The sequence below is a fragment of the Pezoporus occidentalis genome, unplaced genomic scaffold (assembly GCF_034315485.1).
Source record: "Pezoporus occidentalis ecotype Australia unplaced genomic scaffold, CSIRO_AGI_Poc_V1 ctg213, whole genome shotgun sequence".
Lineage (NCBI taxonomy): Eukaryota > Metazoa > Chordata > Aves > Psittaciformes > Psittacidae > Pezoporus > Pezoporus occidentalis.
This window is the reverse complement of record NW_026913997.1, coordinates 2,347,933-2,371,197: the sequence shown is the minus strand read 5'-3', so window position 1 is coordinate 2,371,197 and position 23,265 is coordinate 2,347,933. Positions and strand designations below refer to the sequence as shown.

The 23,265-nt window shown below is 38.4% G+C and overlaps 1 protein-coding gene across 1 annotated transcript in view; it reads left to right on the top strand.

Annotated features, from left to right (window-relative positions):
* MPP4 (MAGUK p55 scaffold protein 4) overlaps window positions 1–22,916 on the top strand; it is a 29,884-nt gene extending 6,968 nt beyond the window's left edge. The window contains exons 3-22 of the mRNA XM_062619778.1: window positions 572–689; window positions 2,739–2,860; window positions 3,742–3,819; window positions 4,535–4,615; window positions 5,154–5,285; window positions 5,901–5,982; window positions 7,052–7,137; window positions 8,121–8,192; window positions 8,648–8,844; window positions 9,873–9,937; window positions 10,709–10,726; window positions 11,715–11,753; window positions 12,481–12,501; window positions 15,229–15,270; window positions 16,073–16,243; window positions 17,105–17,185; window positions 18,143–18,236; window positions 20,213–20,321; window positions 20,967–21,101; window positions 22,467–22,916. Coding sequence (XP_062475762.1) covers window positions 656–689; window positions 2,739–2,860; window positions 3,742–3,819; window positions 4,535–4,615; window positions 5,154–5,285; window positions 5,901–5,982; window positions 7,052–7,137; window positions 8,121–8,192; window positions 8,648–8,844; window positions 9,873–9,937; window positions 10,709–10,726; window positions 11,715–11,753; window positions 12,481–12,501; window positions 15,229–15,270; window positions 16,073–16,243; window positions 17,105–17,185; window positions 18,143–18,236; window positions 20,213–20,321; window positions 20,967–21,101; window positions 22,467–22,658 — 1,851 coding nt within the window. The 5' untranslated portion in view covers window positions 572–655 and the 3' untranslated portion in view covers window positions 22,659–22,916. The remainder of the gene's footprint in view (window positions 1–571; window positions 690–2,738; window positions 2,861–3,741; window positions 3,820–4,534; window positions 4,616–5,153; window positions 5,286–5,900; window positions 5,983–7,051; window positions 7,138–8,120; window positions 8,193–8,647; window positions 8,845–9,872; window positions 9,938–10,708; window positions 10,727–11,714; window positions 11,754–12,480; window positions 12,502–15,228; window positions 15,271–16,072; window positions 16,244–17,104; window positions 17,186–18,142; window positions 18,237–20,212; window positions 20,322–20,966; window positions 21,102–22,466) is intronic.
* Window positions 22,917–23,265: the final 349 nt, after the last annotated feature.

Here is a 23,265-nt window from a genome sequence, read left to right as displayed (position 1 = left end):
TGGTTATTTTTGTATTTTAATTCACTGTGAGGAAATCTTTGTGGAACAAATCCTTCAAAGACCCTAATTCCTAACAGTGACAGAAATGGGGATCCCTATTTTTTTGCAAAATCATGTCTTTGCTCAATGACAATTCAGTAGAAACTCCAGAGTCTTTTAATAGTGTCAATAACAAGAAGAATTAAATGTAAAATGTTCTCAAGTTTTATTTTCCAAGCTATATTGATGTAAAAGAGGTTTTAAAAGTGTAAAACATTACAACTTTCCATGGTAGTGCGCTTAAAAAGCTGGAACAGAAGATGTATCAAATCATTTGTTGTTTTAGATTGCTTAATGAAGCAACCTAATGACAATTCCATGAAGGAAATAAAATGTATTGCAACTGAAGTTTGTCTGTCTGCATTTTGGGTGCTGGTCGGTAACTGAAGTTACAGGTGGGACTCGTGCATCTAATTCATGCTTGGAACCTGTTACTTCAATGAGTGGTTGCTCCCCTTTCTTTTAAATTTTGCTTTCTTATCAATCTAACATACCTGACAGAATTCTGATATGAGTGTACTCTTTTCTCTAGTTCAGCATCTATCTTTGTGAATCCTGGTTGGTGTGAATGCAGTACTCAAAGAAGTGGGTGGAATCTCCTTGAATAAAGGAAAAGATGGAGGTGCCAACAGTCTGCAGTCAAGATAATGGTACTCATAACTTCTGCATCTCTTTCAAACAGAAAGATAAATGACAAAAAGTTTTATTCCTTTGTCTCTGTAACTCTTCTTCCATTAAGTCATGAGAGAGATGAACATGTCTAGAAGTATTACTACTTCATAATTGTAATTATTCTTGATGTTTAGTGGTGGTACGCAGTTAATCTGGAGAGCGACAAAAGAGGATACCTGGCATTTGTTTCTGGCTTACAAAGTCGAGGGTCTCTGCAGCTCTATCAAGAATGACCCATAACAGCAAGAGGGGACTTTTTTCCTTTTTTTTGCTTAAGGAAAACTTCTGTGCTTTTGTCTGTAACATCTTGGTCTATTTGAGCCCAGCTTGATGTAGGAATAGCATTTGAGGAGATAATTAATACAAGTCATTTCAAAAAGAGGCAGCCAGTAATAAGGTAAATATTTTAAGTGTCTTCACTAAAGGCAGGTGGTTCCTGTAGAAAAGAATCCTTTTAAGAAAACTGTTTTGGGAGATATTTCCCTGTGGGGCACACAATCAGGGTTCACTGAGTTTGATTTTTGTAAGTGCTTAGATGTCTGCTTTCCAGAAACAGATGGCTCCTGATAATGAGGTGTATCTCCAGGCTTTCCCAGTTTGGATAGTTCTGCCTGATGATTGAGGTGAAAGTCCCATCTGCAGAAACTTAACAGGCAAATACCTGTATAAATTCATGCACAAGGAAAATACCTCAGTGAAACTAAAGTTGAAGATAGATCTCACAAAAGTATTGGTAACATCAAGGCCTAGAGCCGATACAGGACACAATTAACTGTCAATGGCTATAAAAATTGTGCTCAGTAGAGAAATAAAAAGGGCTTCCATGTTTAGGTTAGCTGTAGCAACTAGATGACAGCAGCTGGTATTGTCTGCAGTAGAGAGTAGTCAGCTATCCTGGGGCTGCTGGGATGAGCTTTAGGAAATTATTATTTTGACTTTGGCTGATGTACCTTTAGGAGCTCCTAGTCTTGGTTTTATGCCAACATGTTTTTTTGTATTACAGTATTACTCATTGAAACATGCCAACTTTAATGGAGTAAACAAATAAATATCAAGTCTCCAGTTACACTGATTTGTATTGTATGATTACTTTGGCACTAAAAAGCAGAGAGGCAGCTTATGCTTAGCAAAATACACAAGAGTTGAGAACTTACTTTCCGTTGACATGCATTTGGGAGTCAGGCATCCAGCTCATATGGTCTCTTTAAGAACCCTTATAGCTCAATAAATCAGACTTCTAGTATTTGGTATGGTGTTTTATCACTGCTGTTGTAAGCATTGTTTCTGGGGAAGTGTCACATATCAGAGATGATCTGTTGTCATTTCTGAGGGTAAATTAAATTCCGTGCACTCACAAAAATCCAGTTTGTATCTAGGTCTGGCTGTTATGTATTCTCTATTTGTCACCTCTTAGCTGTTGCCTCTGAGATTTTTAGGAAGACTTTTTTTGGATTGGATTTTTTTGTTTTTCCGCTGTATTAGGATACTATTCCTAACACATCAAGTGCTGCTTCTAATTACAAGAAGGGTTTTTGCCCTTTCTTGGGATGTGTTGTGGGTGTCTGTGACAGTGGTATGTATTTGGCCAGAATTTGCATCCTCATTAGTGATATTCTACAAAACGTCTGCATTTTCCAAGAGTGGAGGAAAACAGATGGTCCCTGGCCCAAAGAGTTGATCACCCAGTAGAAAAGCCTATAAAATGAACAAGCAACTTTTTATGTTTACCTCTTCTCAGTATGAGGTACAGTCTTGAACTCAGACTGATATATGTAAGATTCCCTGTGTGTTTTTTCTCACAGGTCAGTTAAGAATTGCTAGTATGGACCTAACCCTGCTGGTTAATAAAATAAAACTATGCAATAGGATTGATTCCAAGAAACAAGCAAGACAGACAAGAAATTAGTGACTTTCTTGGAGATATACATGGAGTAAAGGTGCTTTTCAAAGGCCTGGTCACTGTTTCGCTTTGGTTGGTCTTCTCTTTGTACTGAAATGTCTTGCGCTTTTCTGTTTCTTGGGCTCAGGTGTATCTCATGTTCTGACTCTAGTGCTACAAGAACTGAGTTTGCTCTGTAAAAGAGATGTCAATGGCGTTGGTATGTTATATGACCTGCTCAGATCTCGCTGGCTGCAAGCACTTTTAAAGGTAAAGTAGTATTCATCAATGAAGGCAAAGGCTTCCTGGAGAACAATGTCTAGGGCATAGTTACTTTATTTTGCCATATCAAGACAATAAATGTTTGTTTACAATAAGCGCAGGTAGTCCTAGCGTTGGTCCTAACATCAGCAGTCAAGGTGAACAAAACCGCTTTTGCTTTAAAGAAAAAAAAACATTCTCTTTCATAATGGCCTGGGCATTCAGGCTCTTCCACTTTGTGTCCATGTTGGGGCCAGGGGTGCACTGCTCAGCTGTCTTTTCTTATATTTTTGTATGGCTGTACATCCCACTTGTTGGCGTGGATGCTTGTGAAATTACGTTTTTCCACTTTGCTCACTCTGATCTGATATATAGTTAAGATTTTATGTTGTTACAAACACCAGCCAAAACTCTATTGTATCTATGGAGCAGAATTGTATTCCTAAGACAAATTCTGAACAAGTTCTGCTTTTTCTGTAACAAGGATTTTGAAAATTTTTACATTTTAAAGAAATAAAACTTGCAGTGGATACGAAATTCCATAAGGCCATTTTAAATACAGTTGTTTATTTTGTTTAAAGTTAAATTTACTTTGTTAACCATGCTTGCAACTAGAGGAAGCAAGCTACAGAAATAACACTATTGGGCTGTTGTCGTGTAATGAGCTTTTCTCATTGGAAAATTCAAAATTCCAACATAACTGGCTAGCTGGGTAATAATATAGAAAGATAATGAGTTATAGGCTCAATTCCAGATGCACTGAATGTTAAGATGCAAGCTCTTTGGACTGGGAAATTCCTAGAAATATGTGTATGTTGTATTTTTCTATATAATCCCGTGAGAAGATCATATCATCATTGCATTGTCTTGTCTATCATGGCATACAATAGATTTATGAATGCCTCCAACAATATCTTGGAAAAAGACCAGTTCCTGTCACGCTGCAGGCACGCGCATTGAATCATGAGGTAAGATGGTGTATACAGAGTGTATTGCTTTACTTACTCATATCAAATTAGTCAGCTTAGCTGCAAATAAGTGTTCTGGCATTTGTTTTTTGTCTCAGGTCTGAGTACACTATATAAACTTGAAAGATTCCCTCTTTGCACTTTTGTCAGTCTACCAGTAACTCTTGCCGTGTTGAGAGGAAGGGATGAGAAATGTGTACAGCCATGCTTACCAGACTGCATGAACCCTGGCGAGTGTGGTGAACACATAAATTGTTTTAACCACTGCCTATGTATTTTAATTGCTATGTACCTGTGTTCAGTGTTATGGCTACAATCAAGCAGTTTGACATGAGGAATTTGAAAAGCTTTTTGGATTTTTCTAATCATAATAGCTGATAAATTCTTAAATTTCTGTATTAGTGGAAAAGCTGATGACTAAGTAGAGAACCTGACACAAGTGATGAAATCAGTTGAGGTATGGGAGAAAAAAGAATCAATTAGAGTGCATGACACAGCACCTGAACTAAATTAAGCCTGTGTGCAAGCAGGAATATTGTGCAGCTGTTACTGTATTGTCCAGTTCTAGAGCAAACTGTATGGATATGCTCAGAGTCACTTAGCCTGGGGGGCTTAGCACTCTCCTCATACATTTTCTTCCAAATTCAGTTTATATCTTCCCAAATTAATTGTTCTCCAGAACCAGTCTCTGTGCTTTCTCTCTTATATTTATCAGGTGGTAGAGCTACTGCGTGAAGCCCCTCAGTCTGGTGAGATCAAAGAGCTAAGGCGACTACTGCGTGCTCCACACTTAAAGGCAAGTCCTGCATAAGGAAAGAAGTTTGCTTCCAGAGCTCTCTGCTGTGGGAATGGAAACAGATGGCCAGCTGTTCTCAAGAATCAGCACAGGAGCCAGAAGACACATAGTTTTCTACTCATGAACTAACCCACTTGTGAAATCAGATGTGGGCTCTGTATCTGAAATAACTGCAGTAGGTTGCAATTTATTTAAGGGCTATGTTTTAGAGAGATGTTTTTTTACACAGTTAAATTACTAGTGGTTGATGCAGACATATAAAACTGAATTTTCCTTGTAATTGCAAAACCTGCATTCTTTACCGTAGAGCTCCAAACAGAAACATCTCATCTTTTGTAAGTTTTTCCAGAAGAAGCAGAGAGGAACGGTTCCTAAAGCTCACAGTTTGAAAGAAAATGACAACATGTGAAAGAGATCTATGTTCACACAGGAACTTACTTGCTGATCTCTGTTTTCTGACCAGTTACTGTTTAAAGCTATTCTATTTTATGATCTTTGCTTATGTGTTTATTGGTTGGTTGGTTTGGTTTTGTCACAGGCCTTGCTCTCTGCTCATGATACTGTAGCCCAGAAAGATTTTGAACCAACCCTTCCACCACTGCCAGACAACATACCTGAAAATGAGGAAGCCATGAGGATTGTCTGCTTAGTGAAGAACAACCAGCCTTTGGTGAGGGAGCTTTCTGATGTCTGACAAGTTATTTAAATCACACAAGCACTTACAGTGCATCACATGCACATTGGTTTCTTTCCAAGAATGTCACAGAGATTGTGTGTGCTCTTGTCCATTTCTTACGGAATCACAGGAATTGTTGAGGTTGGAAAGGACCTTAGGAGACCATCTGGCCCCACTCAGTGCCTTGTCCACTCAGCACTTGAACATTTGGCAGGTGTTTTTCTCATATAATGAAAATGCAAATTAGATTAAGAGCTATTCCCTTGGCCAAAACAGGGAGGGAAGAAAGCCTCTGAAAGGTGCTGTAGAAATCATTTGTGTTTCTAAGCGCAAAACATTGCATAGCTTAACTAACCTGTTTTGGGAAAAGACTGCTATAACATTTGAAATAGAAAAGATTTCTTACAGTCAATGTGGTCATCTTATTATGATGAAAGTTGAAGACGTAGTGCTAATAATGATACCTTATCACTAGATCTGTGTGGTATTAAGGAGGTTATAACTTTTAGTGCCTTTTTGTCATTGCAAAGATTAAACTTGTGATGTGAAAGGAAACTTACTGGGGTTCTTCAGCGATGAGTGTGTTTTTTCTTTGTTTTTATTTGCCAGGGTGCCACCATAAAACGTGATGAGATAACAGGTGACATAACGGTTGCCCGTGTAATCCACGGTGGGCTAGCAGACAGAAGTGGTATGTGTAACTTGAAACAGTGATACAAACAGTTTAACTTGAAATAAGATATCTGAAGTAAGATAATAGCTTAGCTACTGTAACTAGCCTTGCATTATAGAGCAAGAAGATGTGTACATTGGACAGCACTGTAAATAGTGACATGTTGCAGCAACTTGGTTTCATTCATTAATTTTCATATGAATGTGTTATGCTTGAGGCTAAGTTGAAGTATGAATCCAGTTTCATTGTGTATTCTTGGCACCAATACCTGGATAGATCTGTCCAGATACTGATCAGGAATATCCCCAGTTGCAGTGTAGTATGAATACCAGCAGCTCATTCCCTAATGGATAAATGGAAAACATGAGTAGTCTGTGATTTCTATAAGATAATGGGCCTTAAGGAATACATAGCAATACTTTTGGCACTAGTCTACTAAATACTTTGGCAGTATTAGTTGCTAAGCAATCTCCCAAGGAGTTTCCTTGGAAGTGTTACTACTTTGTCATCCTAGAATTGAATGTGTTCTGTGTTCCTTGGGAAATTTTATGTAACTAAAATGTAAAACGCCAGAAGTAAAACTGAACTGTAATCATTATAAAATAGTTCCTTTTAGCTATTGCCTAAGCAATAGGTGATTGAGTACCTAGTTTGATTAATGTTTTAATTGAGCTGAAGGCAAATATAAAAGTAAACAATGTTGTGAAGACTTTGTGAAGGGCAGAGAGGAGTCCCAAAGTTTCCCAGTGCACCTAGAAATTTTAAGGGCCTGATTTCAAGTCTTATGGTCTATTAATATAATGGGGTTAGCTGGAATAGGTCTAGAGATTACTTTGGGAAATTGAGGTATACTAAAATGTTGATGCTACTTTTAAGGCAATTTATCAGTAGGTTGTAAACATGTTGTATGAGAGAGGTGGGACAATGTAGCTTAAATCCAGAATACCTTCCTGCCTACCTGGTGTATGAGAACTTATCACGCTGACTTCCAAACCTGTGGTACATCTGTTTGTTCCTGCCTTGCCTACCCAAGATAATCCATGCTGTGATAAAACTACTGCTGCTTTCATCCTTGTTTTCACTGTAGGGTTGCTGTACGCTGGAGACAAACTGGTGGAAGTAAATGGAGTTCCTGTTGAGGGACTTGAGCCTGAGCAAGTTATCAATATTTTGGTATTGAATTTTTTTTAATCTCTTTTCTACTTTGTACCTTAACTGTATGCTGTTTCTTTTACACACACGCGCACGCACACGTGCTCTTGGAGGAGAAAGTCTGAAATTTTTAACAGAAAATTCAGATTGTTTCCTTACTGTGGATGAAGTTCACAACTACTCATAAGAATTAGAATACAGGACACCAGAATTAAATGTAACCCTTGTTTTGGTTTGTGAATGTGACCATTCTACCTGCAGCTTCTGGGAAAAATACTGATTTATTCAGACTTAAATGATTCATATCTTTTCTAGAAGCTCCACCCACTTAATATTTCACAAGAAAGTAGTGGAAAGGTGCTGCTCTTATAAGAGTCCACGTTATAAAATGCACTAAAGCAGAGTAAATGAGCTTGCAAGCTACATCACTTACCTTGCAAAAAAGGGCAGTGGTAATTACTGTTGTCAAAAGTCACATGAAGTCTGTTGAGCTGTCACCATTGCTTGTCATTTTGCTCATGGCCTTTGAGGGCTTTTCACTGTGAAGTGTTAGTGCTAGTCAGTAAGGTATTGCTATATGTAATCAGTATCAAATCTATGTGTTATTTCCTTGGCTGTAATATTTCCAGGCATAAGAAATACAAACTCTACTGGGATATTGAACTTTTTTCTCTTCCCCCTTTTACATCAATTGTCTAATCAGATCCTACTGCTAATTTAAATTAGATTTCAGTTAATATGAATTAACATTTCAATTATATTAAATTATTTATAATAAAAATGTATCTCATTGAATTAAAAATATTTAGGAAGGCATTGAATTGTCATTCTTGAGTTTCTTTTGAAAAAACAGTGTTGTCACATAGACTCTGTCTACCTAAATTCTATTTGTAATATAGACATTATAGTAACTACAAAGCCATGCTGTGTTAAGCTCATGTTGCCAATGTTTGGTTATTTGTACTGAATACTAGTCATGTTTTACTCTTTTTCTAATCATTTAGGCCCTCTCTCAGGGGACAATTATGTTCAAATTAATTCCTGTTTCTGACCGGCCTGTCAGCAACCAAACAACAGTAAGAGACATTCTTTTTTCCAGATTGTTACTGCAGTTACCTCAATAACGTCTAACGGTGTGATACAAAGCAATGGTGTTGATTAGAAGTTTACTTCAGTCTTTGAAGTGTTACTTGTCTTTATGGTGACCTCTCAGCTGGCATCAATATGCTGTTGCTGAAACAGTAAAGATGGTGAGCTGAAATGTAGTTGTATTAAAGGTCATGAAGCCATTTTCAGCGTGATCTACAGGTTGAATGTCAATTCTTTCCACCATGTATGAGAATTTTTTTCTCCTTTAATGAACAGACAAGGTTTGGGGTTTGATCTGGTTTTTAAAACATGAATAATTGTGAATTGACATGTCAGTATCTGATCCTGTGATTATAAAGCTCATGTTCTATCTGTTCTAAACAAGGCTTCCGCTCATTCCTGAACAAGACTTCCAGTCATTCTTGTATAATTTCTTTACCAGCTCTATGTGCGAGCAATGGCAGATTACTGGCCCTTGCAAGATCCTGGGATACCATGTGCTGATGCAGGTTTGCCTTTTAAGAAGGGTGAAATACTTCAGATTGTGGACCAGAATGATGTTTTCTGGTGGCAAGCCAGGAAAGTTTCAGATCTCAGTGCCTGTGCTGGACTTATACCCTCAAATCATCTTCTTAAAAGGTAAAGAAGTTGTAATTTTTCTTGAGTCCCAGTTTAAAAATTAGCCTGGTATTCAGACTTTGCTACTTACAATTTTTTGTAAGTTATTTAGCAGTATGATTCAGTGACATCTGACACGCATATTTCCTCTTCCTCGTCTGACTTCTTGCTCTCCTTCCTTTAAGAGCATCTATGTGAGAACAAGCTTTTGAAAGCACCTTATCTTAAACTGATGCCTAAGAAGCACAGAGCAGTTACCTAATCTCTATGCTAGTTAGTTGCTAAGACATCTAATGGGAGCGTAGCAGCTTTGGTCAAAACTTAGTGGACCCAATTAAAAGAATGGGGGAGGGGGAGAGGGAACCCCAAAACAAACCCACTGAACACAAGCAAAAAAAATATGCTCAAGGAAGAATAGGGATCCCTTGACTATTATTTTCTGCATAGAGAGACGGTTATTTTTATATTACATGCTTTCTGAACTAGAGTACCTAAGCTGCTGTAACATATTTTCAGTATGATACTCTAACCATATGTCCTGTCTGTCCTAAGGAAAACACAAGACCCCACAATTGTAGATTATAGGCTTCATTTTGTACTATACGTAAACCTAGCTGTGGTCTGTATAATGAAAGCTGAAATGAAACTAGGTTCTGATTGAGGCTGCAAGAGGTTCTGTATAGTAACAGAGGCAGCGATACTACTGTCCACAGCAGTAGCAGTACTGTCCATAGTAGTAGCACACTCTTCTACTTCCAGGAGTCTGGACCACAGTATGGTTTATCTTCCTGTCCTTATATATAAACTCAGGATATTGTAAATACTTGTGGGCTGTTGATTTGGAAATTGCCTTTAAGTCATTCTGGTAGCATATGGACTTCCTCTCAGGGCTTTGCAGTGGGCTAAGCCACTGATAATATTTCCATTCTTACTGTCTTCTGTCAGCTCAGTATTGATTGATCTTATGTTTAAGCAGTGAATCAGAAAGAAGTATAATGTGCTTGTGGAATGTTTTGTTTCTTTAACCATAATAAGTTATTTCTATGCAGGAAGCAGCGAGAATTCTGGTGGTCTCAGCCTTTCCAGCCCCATCTCTGTCTCAAATCATCAATGTGTGAGTGAAATGTTACTTGAATGGTAGAGCAGGAAATAAAAGTGTTTATTTCCAGGGATACTGAAATAAAAGCTCATACAATCCAGTTTAATTCAAAGACATTGTTTCTGGAGCTGTGTTGTCACCTCAGAAGTGTGTTAACTATCTCCAGGAAAATGAATACTTAATGGTAGTTGCACCTGAAGTACTGATGGTGAAGGTTGTTGTCCTCAGTGGACTTGGGATCCGACTGAGAGAAGTTATGAATTCAGCTCCTGCAGTCTGTAAGATCTAGGTGCTCTCTAGAAGAGCCAGTTCTCTCAGAACTGGATGTGAGTCTTGAGGTGACATGCGTACTAGCCTGGCTTTCCAGGGACACAGTTAAAACTTCTTCACTGGAAAGTTCCACGCAATATGTTTAGAATGTTTCTTTGTTACCAGAACTACTGAGATAAAGATAGAACTTTTTTCCTTGAGGTGTAAAATAAGCTCTGATGCCCATGAGTTTATTCATGCTGACAATCCAGAAATGTTGTCTTCTGCCAACTATAACTTTCTGTAAACATGCTAAATTATTGCCAGAATAAGAACGTTCTTCCTGTTTTCTCTCCATTTTGTTCTATGGTTCTTTATAATAGTGTAAGATTAATTCTCTTGTGATAACTCCCAGATGGAGCGTGTTTCATTGCCTAGGATTCTTCTTGCACTGATTGCTTTGTTCATTAGAGCTGGGTCTCTCTTTCACTGTAATTTTATTGCATTTAACTGCTTCAATGGATATGCTGTGGGCAGTAAGCACTGTGGAAGAAGGTAGGAAATCATCAGTGCTGTCTGGGACAGCACTGCATTCCTGTACCTGGAATCAATATAGCACATGGTTTACAGGCTTTTCCAAAAGTTTTCAGAAAGGAGACAGTACATGCAAATGAAACACAACTTCTTGGCATTTTGTGTGCTTAGCATAATTGTAATCAAGCCTTTTTTCACTTGAAATAGTAGAAGCTAATGTTGTCTTGAAGTGGAAACTTAAGCTATGCATTATCTGGTAGGGAGCTGGGAGTTTGGATGGGTTGCTCAGAGGAAGCGAAGACTACATTTCCTCTCTCTTTTCCTCTCCCTCCTTTTCCCATCTTCAGCAGTGACCCGAGCAGTTCTGAGAGAGTTTTTCTTAAAGGATACATATGGGCACAATATGGTTGGCAGTTGCCCTGTAAAACAGCTTCTATTTGGGCCTATCTGGAGGGGCAAGCAAGAACAGAACACACAAACAGTGCAGTATTATGAGCCCATGAGATTGCATTTCAGGGATGTGAATTGATGTGATCCCAGGATGGAGAAGGAGCTGAAACAATCTTTTCTTCCTTGTAAAAATCATGGTAAAAACAACCAAGCAAAACTCCTTCCTTGAGTGAAGCAGACTGGAAAGATACATACTTTTTAAAGCTACAGGAGAGAAGGGAGTGGAAAATTGTATTCTGACATGATAATACTTAAGAAATAAATATTTACAGGATAAATAGCAATAGCCATGTTAAACCTTTTATTACTTCAAAGGGAGAATTCCAGCTAGACATGTTTGCATCTCTACTGCAAGCCCTTCAGAGCACTAGTTTTAGAAGAGCCTTTTGCACATCAGTAAGTTGGAGTTAACAGTAAAAATACTTAAAGAGGTCTAAAGCTGATCTGAGTTTCAAGTATTTTCTTTCTGATGTCTGAGTTCAGTCTTTTAAGACCTGTAAGGTTTTTTTTCCTCCCCAGTGCTTTTCTGATTCAGATTACTTTTTTCCTTGTGTTGTAGAGGATGACATGCAGATTGATGAGAAGTGTGTGGAAACAGGTAACTGAATTCACTTGAGATTATTCTATTTGCTTTAAGATAGTAGCTAGTTAAAGCCTCGTTTTTTTCCCCAAATAAAACCACTCTTCTCCTAGTGAATTTACTGGTAGAAAATGCTTTTTTTCTTACCCTGAAACCTCATCCTATATTAGTGTATTAAAATGAGCTATTTGCAGTTCTGATGTACAGTCCTTATAGCAAAATGCTGTGCTAAAAGAGGGACCACCCCAAAAATATCTCCCTGAATGAGATCTGACCTCTCTGATTGAGGTTTTGGACCGTGGCTGTAATGTTACCACAGTTTTTGCCACAGGTGATTGTAGTCTTGGAGAGCCCACTCAATTAATTGTCAAGAAACTGATGTTGGGAGACTATTTTTTTTTCCTGAGCAAGAATTTTATATATAAATAGTATATGTGAAAACTGTTAGATTGGCTTGCTCCCTAAAGCAGCAGAGCTCTTTCTTCCTTACCCTGACGTAATTCAGAAAGCTCTCATGGAGGGATGGGATCCTGTAGGACTGGGTGGAGAGAGACCAGACAGTTAATTCAAGTATGGTGAGCTGTATTTTGCCACCTCAGTGTAGAGGAAAAATATGTATGAGACTGTGATAGGAGCTGGAAATTTGATTTTATTCTGAAATTCTATACTAAGAACAAAATTTTGATTTTTTTTTTTTTTTTTTTTTTTTTTTTTAATATCTTTGCAATCTGGATTACTAACCAAGATGAAGAAACTTTTGAGTCTGGTAAGTGCCTCTGATCTACCTCCAAATTCCTTGCTATTGTTCTGCTGTGAGAAGGGCACCTACAGACAAGTATCTTAAAAATAAGCAGGTGGCAGAAAACAGAATTCCATCTTTGCTTTAGAAGCTGTTCTGGCTTGCAAAGCCATTATATAAAATTTTGTTGCCTTAAAATCATCCTCGTGCTCTCTGATTATTTTAAGTAATAAGGTTTTTGTCTTGTTACCCACAAGAGAGTGTTTTCTCTCATGCATCAGTATCACATCTGTTTATGAAATCCTAATCAGTTATACTCATGCAAGCTGTGACAGCGGGAGCTGCACTGATGTCAGCAGGTAATTGGATTACAACATCAACTCCTATAGGCACTGGGGATTCAGGCCTCCATTACTCTAAGGTAATGAGGAGAGCTGTTCTGGACTCCTGATTGTGTGTATGACTGGCATACAAGACAGAGAAATGCTTTTATAGGAGGAATGATTTTTATATGGCATACAATTAATCAGTGCCTTTTTTTAACGAAGCTGTTTGGTTAAAAAACAAATGTGGTTTGTTTTTTTTTGTGTGTGTGGTTTTATTGTTAGGTTTTTTTGTTTGGTTTTGGTTTGTTTTTTTTTTTTATGGTGCAGCTACCTATTTACAGCATATTCAGAGTTCTGCAAAAATTAGGTATTCTAAAATAAATCATTTCCTCACTAAGCTAAATCTACTACTGCTAAACTTCCTGTTTGAGATATTTGGTACCTTGTGGAGAAAATGTTATTCCATCTTACGCTTGCTCTTCTCCACAAGGTTCCTACATGCCAGTCACATCTTCTCCTCTTACCACAAGTGGCTGGTTCTCTTCCACCTCTCAAGCAATGCCCAAAGCATTTAAGACAACCAGCAGGTCTAGAGGGCAGCCTTTTATTTACAGGCTAGAATGTTTCTGATAACTGCACTTGGGGATTACTCTTGCAAATCCTATTCACTCCTCAGTGCTGAGTCAGCTTGCTGTGTATCCAGTCAGAGGAACAAAGGTGCAAATGTTTGCTATCCTGTAGTTTGCTTTAAACATTAGCTGAGTATCTGTGTGATGTATTTTGCAAGTACAATACTGACATAGATGCTGTAGCTGAGTCTCTTCTTTGGAAACTGAGAATTCATTCTTGATCAGGCATATTTTAGATTTAAAGCCTGCAGTACCCGTTTCCTAAATTTCCTAAATACGTTGGATGATGCTGGTGGTTGTTTTTTTTTTTTTTTAAATCTTCATATTGAGTGTCTTCTCAAAACTAATTGGTTTATGTCTGTCTCTATTTCAACGTGCAGAGGAGCTTAAAGAAGGTAATAGTAACTTTTCTCTCCCTGTCTTCTGTAAGCATTAATCTCTTATAATTTATCTGTGCTTATTGCTTGTTCCCTGCAGGATTCCGTACTGCACTCCATGCCATAGAACAGAGAGTAGATAAAGCAGAAATGCTCAGAGTTTGAATGGTGACTCAGAAGACCTGAAGATAGAAATAATGCAGGCATATGTCAGCTGAACTTTGCCCTGAACAAGCAGTGTTCTGCCAAGTACTCTTCCTACAGTCATAAATAAGGAGTTGTTAGTACATATAGAAATATGGAAATAAAACTGCATTTTTAAAGGTGCAAGTAGCAAAGAGTGTAGAGATGTGAAAGACGAGTAACTAAGATATATCTGATTTTAATACTTGCATGCTCTATGCGATAACTATCAATCAAATATCTAGTGCTAAAAGATGAAGCATTTCCTATTTTGCAAATTAATGTTCCTGCCTTGGAACAATTTCTGCCTTTAAAGCTGTGTCTATGTCTTCTGTATCTTATTATTGCTTTAACAAGCCCTAAATGGAATAAACAGCTTGGACAATTCCACACATAATTAGGCAAAAAATAGGAGTTCTTTTTGAAGAGAAATCTAAACACTGCTGATGCCAGTTTTTTTCTGTACTTATTTGTGACCGATCACCTCTATAAATTAATTTCTGACTGTTAAATCATTGTTTTATTGGGAAATTTGTATTTTTGAGCCTTCTAAGAGAGATCTAATTTTTAAAAAATACATACAGAGATTTAGAATGCTCACCTGAATGGTTAAGCCTTCACAAAGAACAGCATGAGAATGGGTACAAAAAGAATTAGAAGAAGGAGATTAGTTTGCGGTGGTGGAGCACAGATACCGCTGATCCAAAGAAGTTTAAAAAAACGAATAAACAAAATCGGGTCTTAATTCTGCCTGAAAGATCTGAGCAGATGCATGCTATTGGTCAGAAAGAGTTGTAAGTTATTTCTGATTTTGAGCTACTGGTTTGTTGGTAATTGTAATGTTACAACTAAAGAAATCCTGTAAGCTAGGGGTCACCTGAAAAGCTTAAATTCTGTGGAGATCTTTTTTCTTCTATAACTATTTCAAAAAAAGAGTTTCAAATATAATTTAGAAAATACCAAGATTTTCTAAGTTTAGTTTCTGTCTTACAGAGATATTGGTGCTTTGAGTTGGTCATTTGTCATGTGAAATATTTTGAGTATTTTACGTTATGGAGTATTGTGCCTTTTTTTATTATTTTTGATTTTTTTTTATTTGATTAGTCATGGTACTTCCATATGTTTACTGAAACACTGTTTTCCATTTGAGATCATCAAGGATTGCTAGCCATCTAGCTCTTAAGCTTTTACTGTTCTTTATTATTACTATTTCATGAGTATTTGCTCTTTATATTCTAGAGGAGGAAGAATTTGGTGAATTTGGTCAACGAGTCTTTATTGGTATGCAATGACTAAAGATAAGTAAGATGTCTGGGACTTGACCTAGATTAACTCTTTGTCTGAAGTTAAGCGCTTTGTTCTTTATTTCGTCTAAAACCTTCCTGAATTGAATTCTACTTACTCTGCTTTCCAAACTTCAGGAGGTCTCTTTCCTCCTACTAATGCCTGTTGTCTCCATTTAAATCTCTCTTCCTGTTAGTTTTCTACTAAGACCTGGCCACCACTATTTTAATTTGACTGGCTATTGAGGTTTCCCTTACTTCTTGATTAATTTTGCTGTCACTGAGAATAATCATGGGGTCTTCCATTAGAAAACTAGATCTAAAAGTGAGGTTTTCAGAGTTGGATGCTAAGGTGAAGCAGCAAACCTATCCATGTTCCTAAACCATAATGGCCTTTAAAATATTTGGATTCATTCTGGAAGCTGGAAGAAATGTTGCAGATTCGCTTTAGGAGAGTGAACCAGCTACAACATCAAAAAAGAATTGACCTGTTCCCTTGTGATGCTTTAGATGGCCAGAAACTTCCCCTTTGGCTTGTTTTGGGGAACCTGTGGAGGGTCTCCAATTCTGGGCTAATTTTCAAGTGATTTTCAGTGAGATCTGACCTCCTCTTCAGCTGTCTTTTCATGCTCAGATGTTCTACGAAGCTGACATACCAAGTGCAGCAATGAAATCCACTGTCACCCTGCAGAAAGCTCAAAAAAGCAGTATGTTGTGTAGGTTAGAGACACTCCAGACTGAAGAACTAGTTGCCTGCATCTTGGATGTATTTCCACTACTGATGTCTTTGTCCATTACAGCTGGTTTCCGCAGAAGTATGCGCCTGTGTCGCAGGAAATCACGGACCAACCAGCAGTCATGTTACACTCGGTGCCCCAGCAGCTGTTACAGTGCACTTGCAGCTCCATATGAAGAAGTGGTTAGGTACCAGCGGCACCCAGCAGACCGGAACAGACTAATTATATTAGTGGGTAAGAGGTTAATTACTTATGCAAATTTCACAACCTGTAACAGAGAGGAGGAAACCGTCAGTCATGGTCTGATCCACTGAGGTTTCCACTGCTGACTGCAGGGATTGCAGACTGTGCTGGTAGTTTTCAAAGCAGCATTTCAAGAATGAGTGTCTGTAATTTGACTCTTACTGATTTTAAAGTTTAATATATGTATCATCTTCTTTGCTTGAGATAATGTTTTAAAAAGTCCTTAGAAGAAGCCATACAGTTATGAATGATGGTTGATAATGGGTTATAGTTGGAAAATAGTTTGGTTTTTAGATTCAGCTGGGACTAGTACAAAAATTTGTAACTTACTAGAAAACATGGTTACATGGAGGCGATTCTACAACCAGTGTTAAATGCGTGAATATGGCAGTGGTAAGAAGAATGTTTAAAATTGGAGACTAGAAAAATCTCAATCATGGGCAGTAGAAAAAGGTAAAAAGATGCCTTTAATAATAGGGAATACTGTATTGAGTGGGTTGCAGGCTCTCAAGTAGCGTTTAATGATAGTGTCTGAAAGGAAACTGTTGTTCTGCAGTGTTCAATGATCCTGGTAAAGCAAACTGGGTAAAGGCAAATCCATTGTCTTTTCAAAGTCTGGAAGTATTAGGTGGTAATTTTTTTCTTTAAAATAGTGTTGCTGAGCTGCATTCTGGGTGTGACCGTGTTGCTGGGAAGTGATTTGTATGCTGAATCAATCAAAATACTTCAGTCACTTCTGGTACATTTTGGGGAAATCAAGTTTCATCTGTGTGCAAGCAATGTGTTATGAAATGAGGGGGGTGCATGCAGAAAGTGCCTCTGTCAGTAATCAGTTGCTTTCCAACTTTTCAGGTCCTGCAGGAGTTGGTGTAAACGAGCTAAGGCGAAGGCTTATCGCAAGTAACCCACGAGAGTTTTCAAGTGCCATACCTCGTATGTAATGTTCTTCCTCCTTCCCCTGCTATCTGCTTCAAATGTGATTAGGAAGTGTCACATACCTTCCTCTTGCTTTTGTGTATTCATACACTTTTTGCTGTATTGCTATTTTTTCAACTGTGCTGCAAGCCAGAGTAATTTTTTTTTTATAAGGGTTAGTTTAAAGTACTATCTGTATCCTTATTTTGGCAAATCGGACATAGGTATTTTCAAATTACAGCTCCTGAAATCCTTACAGCTTTATGTAACAGTAAACTATCTGCATGATTTTGTTTAATATTGCTGTTTGCTTTCTCTAGATTTAAAAGTGTTTCTTAGGTATATTGTAAGTTCATAGTGTTTAAGCGATCAGATATGAGAATGAAGGAAACAGAAGTTGGTGCTTAATAGGCTTTACAGCTTTCCTTATTAGCCTTCTAGTCTCAGATGAGACTTAAACAGCTTAATTTCTGACGTAATAACTGAAACGGTGCCTACCTGTGCTTATTTGGTTCTTGTGATTTGGATAACCAAACAGGAAATGTATGAATCTGAAGCTGTTTGAAAATTCAGTCATTCTTTTGGGCTTAAGATCCTAGTTACAGGGTAGGTGCAAGCGTAGGAAGATGTGTGGGATGTTTCTGAATCAACTTCAATCAGTTTTACATCAGAGGAGTAAAGACAGTTGTTGAACCAGTTCCAAAGCGGTTCTTGATTGGTTTGAATCAGATACTTGGATTAAACCGCTCTTCTATTCCAAGAAATACAGATGGGCTCTGCTAATTTTCAAGGTTGCCACTGGGCAATCAGTAGAGCAGACAAGGCTTTTACTCTGGATTAGTAAGTATAAACAACCCATTTTATTACTTATGAAAATACTGATTTACACTCAATCATGAAAGTTGTCTCATTTTCATTTATGAAATTACAACAATTTACTTGCAGTTAATTTTTTGTGTGTTTATCTCCCTTCAGACACCACTCGTGTTCAGAAGAGTTATGAAATGAATGGTCGTGAATATCACTATGTATCAAAGGAAACTTTTGAAAACATGGTGTATAGCCACAGGTAGGTGGGAAAGATGAATTACACTTTTGTTACTTAAAATGTACCATGATCCAGGACAAGACAGGCTTTTGTAGTTACGTTCAAAGTCTGGGCTCCTCCACTTGTACTTACGATGTATGTTTGGTGTAAATTTAGGTCAAACTACTAGAGACCATTGCTTCAAAAAATGTGTTTGTTCAGTTGCAAATAAGTTCCTCTGCAATTAATCTCAGAATCCTTCTAAAACAAAGTGGGATTTCCAGGCTTGAACACTTCGGGTGTGCTTGTAAGTTATGAGGTTTAACCCTCCTGGAACCCAGACTGCTTTCTAAAACTAAGCAGTGAGTCAGACCTGCTCCTGACCTACAACTACATAGCAGAATCCCTGCAGTGATGACATCTGAAGCAGCTGAACTGTAAGGGCTAGACTTTCAACAGTGTCTCCTCCTTTCTGTGTGTCCATGAGTCCCCAAAGACAGACCAGCTCATCTACACTCCTTAAATTGCATAAAGTGCTTTGAGATCTTCTGATTTATGAAGTTATTTGTACTATATAAATGAGCATTTTATCATTAGAATCACAACCTCTAAACAGATAATTTCTAACAAGAAGTAAGAAATTGTAAATTATTTTCCAAGAAGTAAAAAATTCTGTCCTGTATGACATCCTTGTCTCTAAATTGTAGAGAGATCAATTTTATAGGTGGACCCACTCAGTGGATAAAGAACTGGCTGGATGGCTGCAGGCAAAGAGTTGTGCTCAATGGCTCAATGTCCAGCTGGAGACCAGTAACGAGTGGTGTCCCTCAGGGATCGGTGTTGGGACTGGTCTTGTTTAACATCTTTGTCACTGACATGGACAGTGGGATTGAGTGCGCCCTCAGCAAGTTTGCCGATGACACCAAGCTGTGTGGTTCAGTTGACACACTGGAGGGAAGGAATGCCATCCAGAGGGACCTTGACACACTTGTGAGGTGGGCTGATGCCAACCTCATGAAGTTTAACCATGCCAAGTGCAAGGTCCTACACCTGGGTCGGAGCAATCCCAGGCACAGCTACAGGTTGGGCGGAGAAGAGATTCAGAGCAGCCCTGCGGAGCAGGACTTGGGGGTGTTGGTCAATGTGAAAATGAACATGAGCTGGCAGTGTGCACTTGCAGCCCAGAAAGCCAACCGTATCCTGGGCTGCATCAAAAGGAGCATGACCAGCAGGTCGAAGGAGGTGATCCTGCCCCTCTACTCTACTCTGCTCTCGTGAGACCTCACCTGGAGTATTGTGTGCAGTTCTGGTGTCCTCAACATAAAAAGGACATGGAACTGTTGGAACAAGTCCAGAGGAGGGCCACGAGGATGATGAGGGGACTGGAGCACCTCCCGTATGAAGACAGGCTGAGGAAGTTGGAGCTGTTCAGCCTGGAGAAGAGAAGGCTGCATGGAGACCTCATAGCAGCCTTCCAGTATCTGAAGGGGGCCTATAGGGATGCTGGGGAGGGACTCTTCATTAGGGACTGTAGTGATAGGACAAGAGGTAACAGGTTAAAACTTAAACAGGGGAAGTTTAGATTGGATATAAGGAAGAAGTTCTTTACTGTGAGGGTAGTGAGGCACTGGAATGGGTTGCCCAGGGAGTTTGTGAATGTTCCATCCCTGGCGGTGTTAAAGGCCAGATTGGACAGAGCCTTGGGTGACTTGGTTTAGTGTGAGGTGTCCCTGCCCATGGCAGGGGGGTTGGAACTAGATGATCTTAAGGTCTTTTCCAACCCTAACTATTCTATGGTTCCATGAAATGCATGCTTTGGAGATGTCAGACTGTAGTGGTTCTGATTTTGTGCCAGTGTAGCAGGGAAGAACATAGGCAGAGGCTGTTCATCAGTGTTTATTATGTTTTATACTCATTGTCTTGATCACCAGATTACATCTGAAGATTTCACCCTTAAATGGAACCTTTTTGAGATTAGAGCACTCTTTCATTTTCCTTCTTTCTTACTATTGTTGCAGAATGCTGGAATATGGGGAGTACAAAGGTTACCTGTATGGTACCAGTATTGATGCAGTGCGAACAGTCCTCGATGAAGGGAAGATCTGTGTCATAGATTTAGAACCACAGGTGAGCTGTAAAGGGGCAGGGAATTTAGAGTTCCTGTCTCCTGGAAGGAAGAATAATTCTCTGTACATTCTTGAGCTAATGGAACAGTATTAGTTGCTTTGTCTCGTTTTCTCACTTTAGCACATGGTGCTTATTAGTCATAGATTATTCTTTGCATGGGTTTTGAGAGGTGGGTACTACAGTATGTGCAGATCAGTATAGTTCATATGTTTCTAAGTCAGCAGCTGCATTATCAGGTGGAACGGTACAGAAATGAGTTTTCATACTTGCTTAAAGCAAGATGCTTTCCTCCTGTATGGAGCACTAAATATGTACTTTTTCCAGTGGTAACTCCCAGTAGTTAAAAAAACAGATTTCAGATTAATCTCTAATGTTGTTGATTGTAGAGATCTGTTAATGACAATGTCCAGTCACTCACTCCTAATAATGTTCCCAAGCAGAATTAAGTGATTGGAATGCTACAGTTGCTTAACAACATCTGGTCCAGGGATTATTAGTGAGGTCATTTTAAAGTAGGTGTACCTGAAACAGATTACTGCTAGGTCTGGAGATAACAGCATGTTGTAAACAACTGGCTTTTTATGGGAGTGAAACTGAGATGAATGCACTTGAAATACTTCAGCTTCTTTTTACTCTTAATTTCAGGGCATACAAGTAGCTCGGACCCATGAGTTAAAACCCTACATCATATTCATCAAGCCATCCAGCATAAGCTGCATGAGGCAGACTCGTAAAAATGCCAGGATCATTACAGATTATTATGTGAACATGAAATTCAAGGTGAGATTTGGGAATAAAAGGGACTGCTTATTATTCTGGGATTGTGTGTTTAGTACGTAATATAAGCTACTATGTTAAGTCTTTAAAAAATAAAAAAAATCGTGTGTCTTTTGGATCAAATCTTAAGCTATTCTTGTCTTTTCCCGTTTACTTGTTGGGATTTCTTCCCCTTCCAGATCTGCTTTTGAAGTGGAAGAGTTGTAACTTGTACCTAGGGGATTGAGGCATTTTGCTTCAAAATCTTTTTAAAGAGGAGGCTAGACTTTCACCTGTTTAGGATGCTGGTTGGCAGAATTACTTGGGAAACATTACTGAAGGACAAAGGGGTCCAGGAAGGCTGGATGCTCTTGAAGAATGAAATCCTTAAGGTGCAGGAACAGGCAGTCCTTATGTGCCAAAAATCAAACTACTCTTGGAAGTGTTCAAAAACCATGTAGATGAGGCCTTCAGTGATATGATTTAATGGTGGTCTTGGCAGGCAATGGCTGAACTTAATGATCTTTAAAGGTCTTTTCCAATCTAGTTGATTCTATGGGTTTGTATACTTTAGTTTTAATCGTCTTGTGACAAGATTTGAGTCAATACACATTTACTGTTTGCACTGCAAATCCAGGAACATACTTCATTCAGTAATTTAATCGGATATCTTCATATAGTTATATGAATATATTGCTATTTCACATATGTTTAATGACAGTATCTGTATCAATTCTGTATTAAGTTTTATAGAAAACCCACAAATCCTGCTGGTAGAAAATGTGCTTCTTGTATTTACAATGTGCATTGTCACAACTGTTTCCATGCAAATCATAGTCAATCTTAAAATTGAATCATCATTGTTCTGTCAAAGAAACATGAACAATGGGAAAATGAACTAGAATGTGGAATGAGAACACAAGTGTTAGTGGCTTGGCTCTCAAATTCCTAACATCCTCTGCCAGTGCTCGTTAATAGAATAACCTTCCTGGGGTAAATGCAGCATACTGAGACACAAGGCATCTCCTTGGGAAAGATGTGGCAGTCAGGTTTGTTTCAGAGACTTGGTACAGGCTGTGGCACAGGCGTACATTACTATAGCAAACTGTAAATTAAATGAAGTACACTGGTGCTATCTTAATCATAGAATCATAGAATGGTTTGGGTTGGAAAGGACCTTAAAGATAATCTATTTCCAATCGCCTGCCATGGGTAGGGACACCTTCCACTAGACTGGATTGCTCAAAGCCCCATCCAACCTTGCCTTGAATATCTATTCACCTCTTGTTTACATGGCTCACATTGTTCTGCAGATGCCATGCAGGTATGTTTCTTTACACAACACTAACTTTACACAAAAGTTTTATAGACTTATTCTGTATCTTGCAGGAAGAAGATTTACAGGAGATGGAAGATTCAGCTAAGAAAATGGAAGCTCAGTTTGGTCAGTTCTTTGACCAAGTCATTGTGAATGATAATTTACAAGAAGCATCTGCACAACTGCTGTCTGCAGTCCATCGTGCACAGGATGAGCCCCAGTGGGTCCCTGCAATATGGATATGCTCAAACACTCAACCCTAATTCTGAGCAGCAGGCAGCTTCAGAAAGATTACAGCTTATGTTTTACTTCAAGAATAATCCTAATGTCAGGATTGCAAGAATTTATCTTTATGCAAGGGATTTGGAAGAGGATTAGGAAAGAAGCTGCTACAGGCGATATAATCATACTATGTTCTGTGTAGCTCTTCAGCTTTTTGTTACAGTTGCATCCACTTTTGTACAAAAAATGAAATACTGAGTGCTCAATTATAAGAATAAATAAAAATCTATTTTGTTGCATGTATCTGCATAATTTACTTGTACATAGCTACAGTAAAATCCTTTTTATTATGGTCACTCTGATACTGTGATAGCTGTACATCCTGGAAGCCTTACTGACAGGCAATATTCAGTCAATATTCAGGCCAGAGCATGCTCTTTTTAGCATGCTGTCTTAGAGCAGAGTGTTATTTATTAAGTTACTGGTTTGTTGTTTATCCTTTTTAAGACAGGAGCAGAATGCTGTGGTCACAATAAAAAATACTCTAGAAACCAGTTATTTTCACACTACCTGTAGCTTGTCTTTTCTTTTGCTCCATCAACTCGAGTAAATACTGACAGCTGACAGAACATGGACTTACCAAAGAGG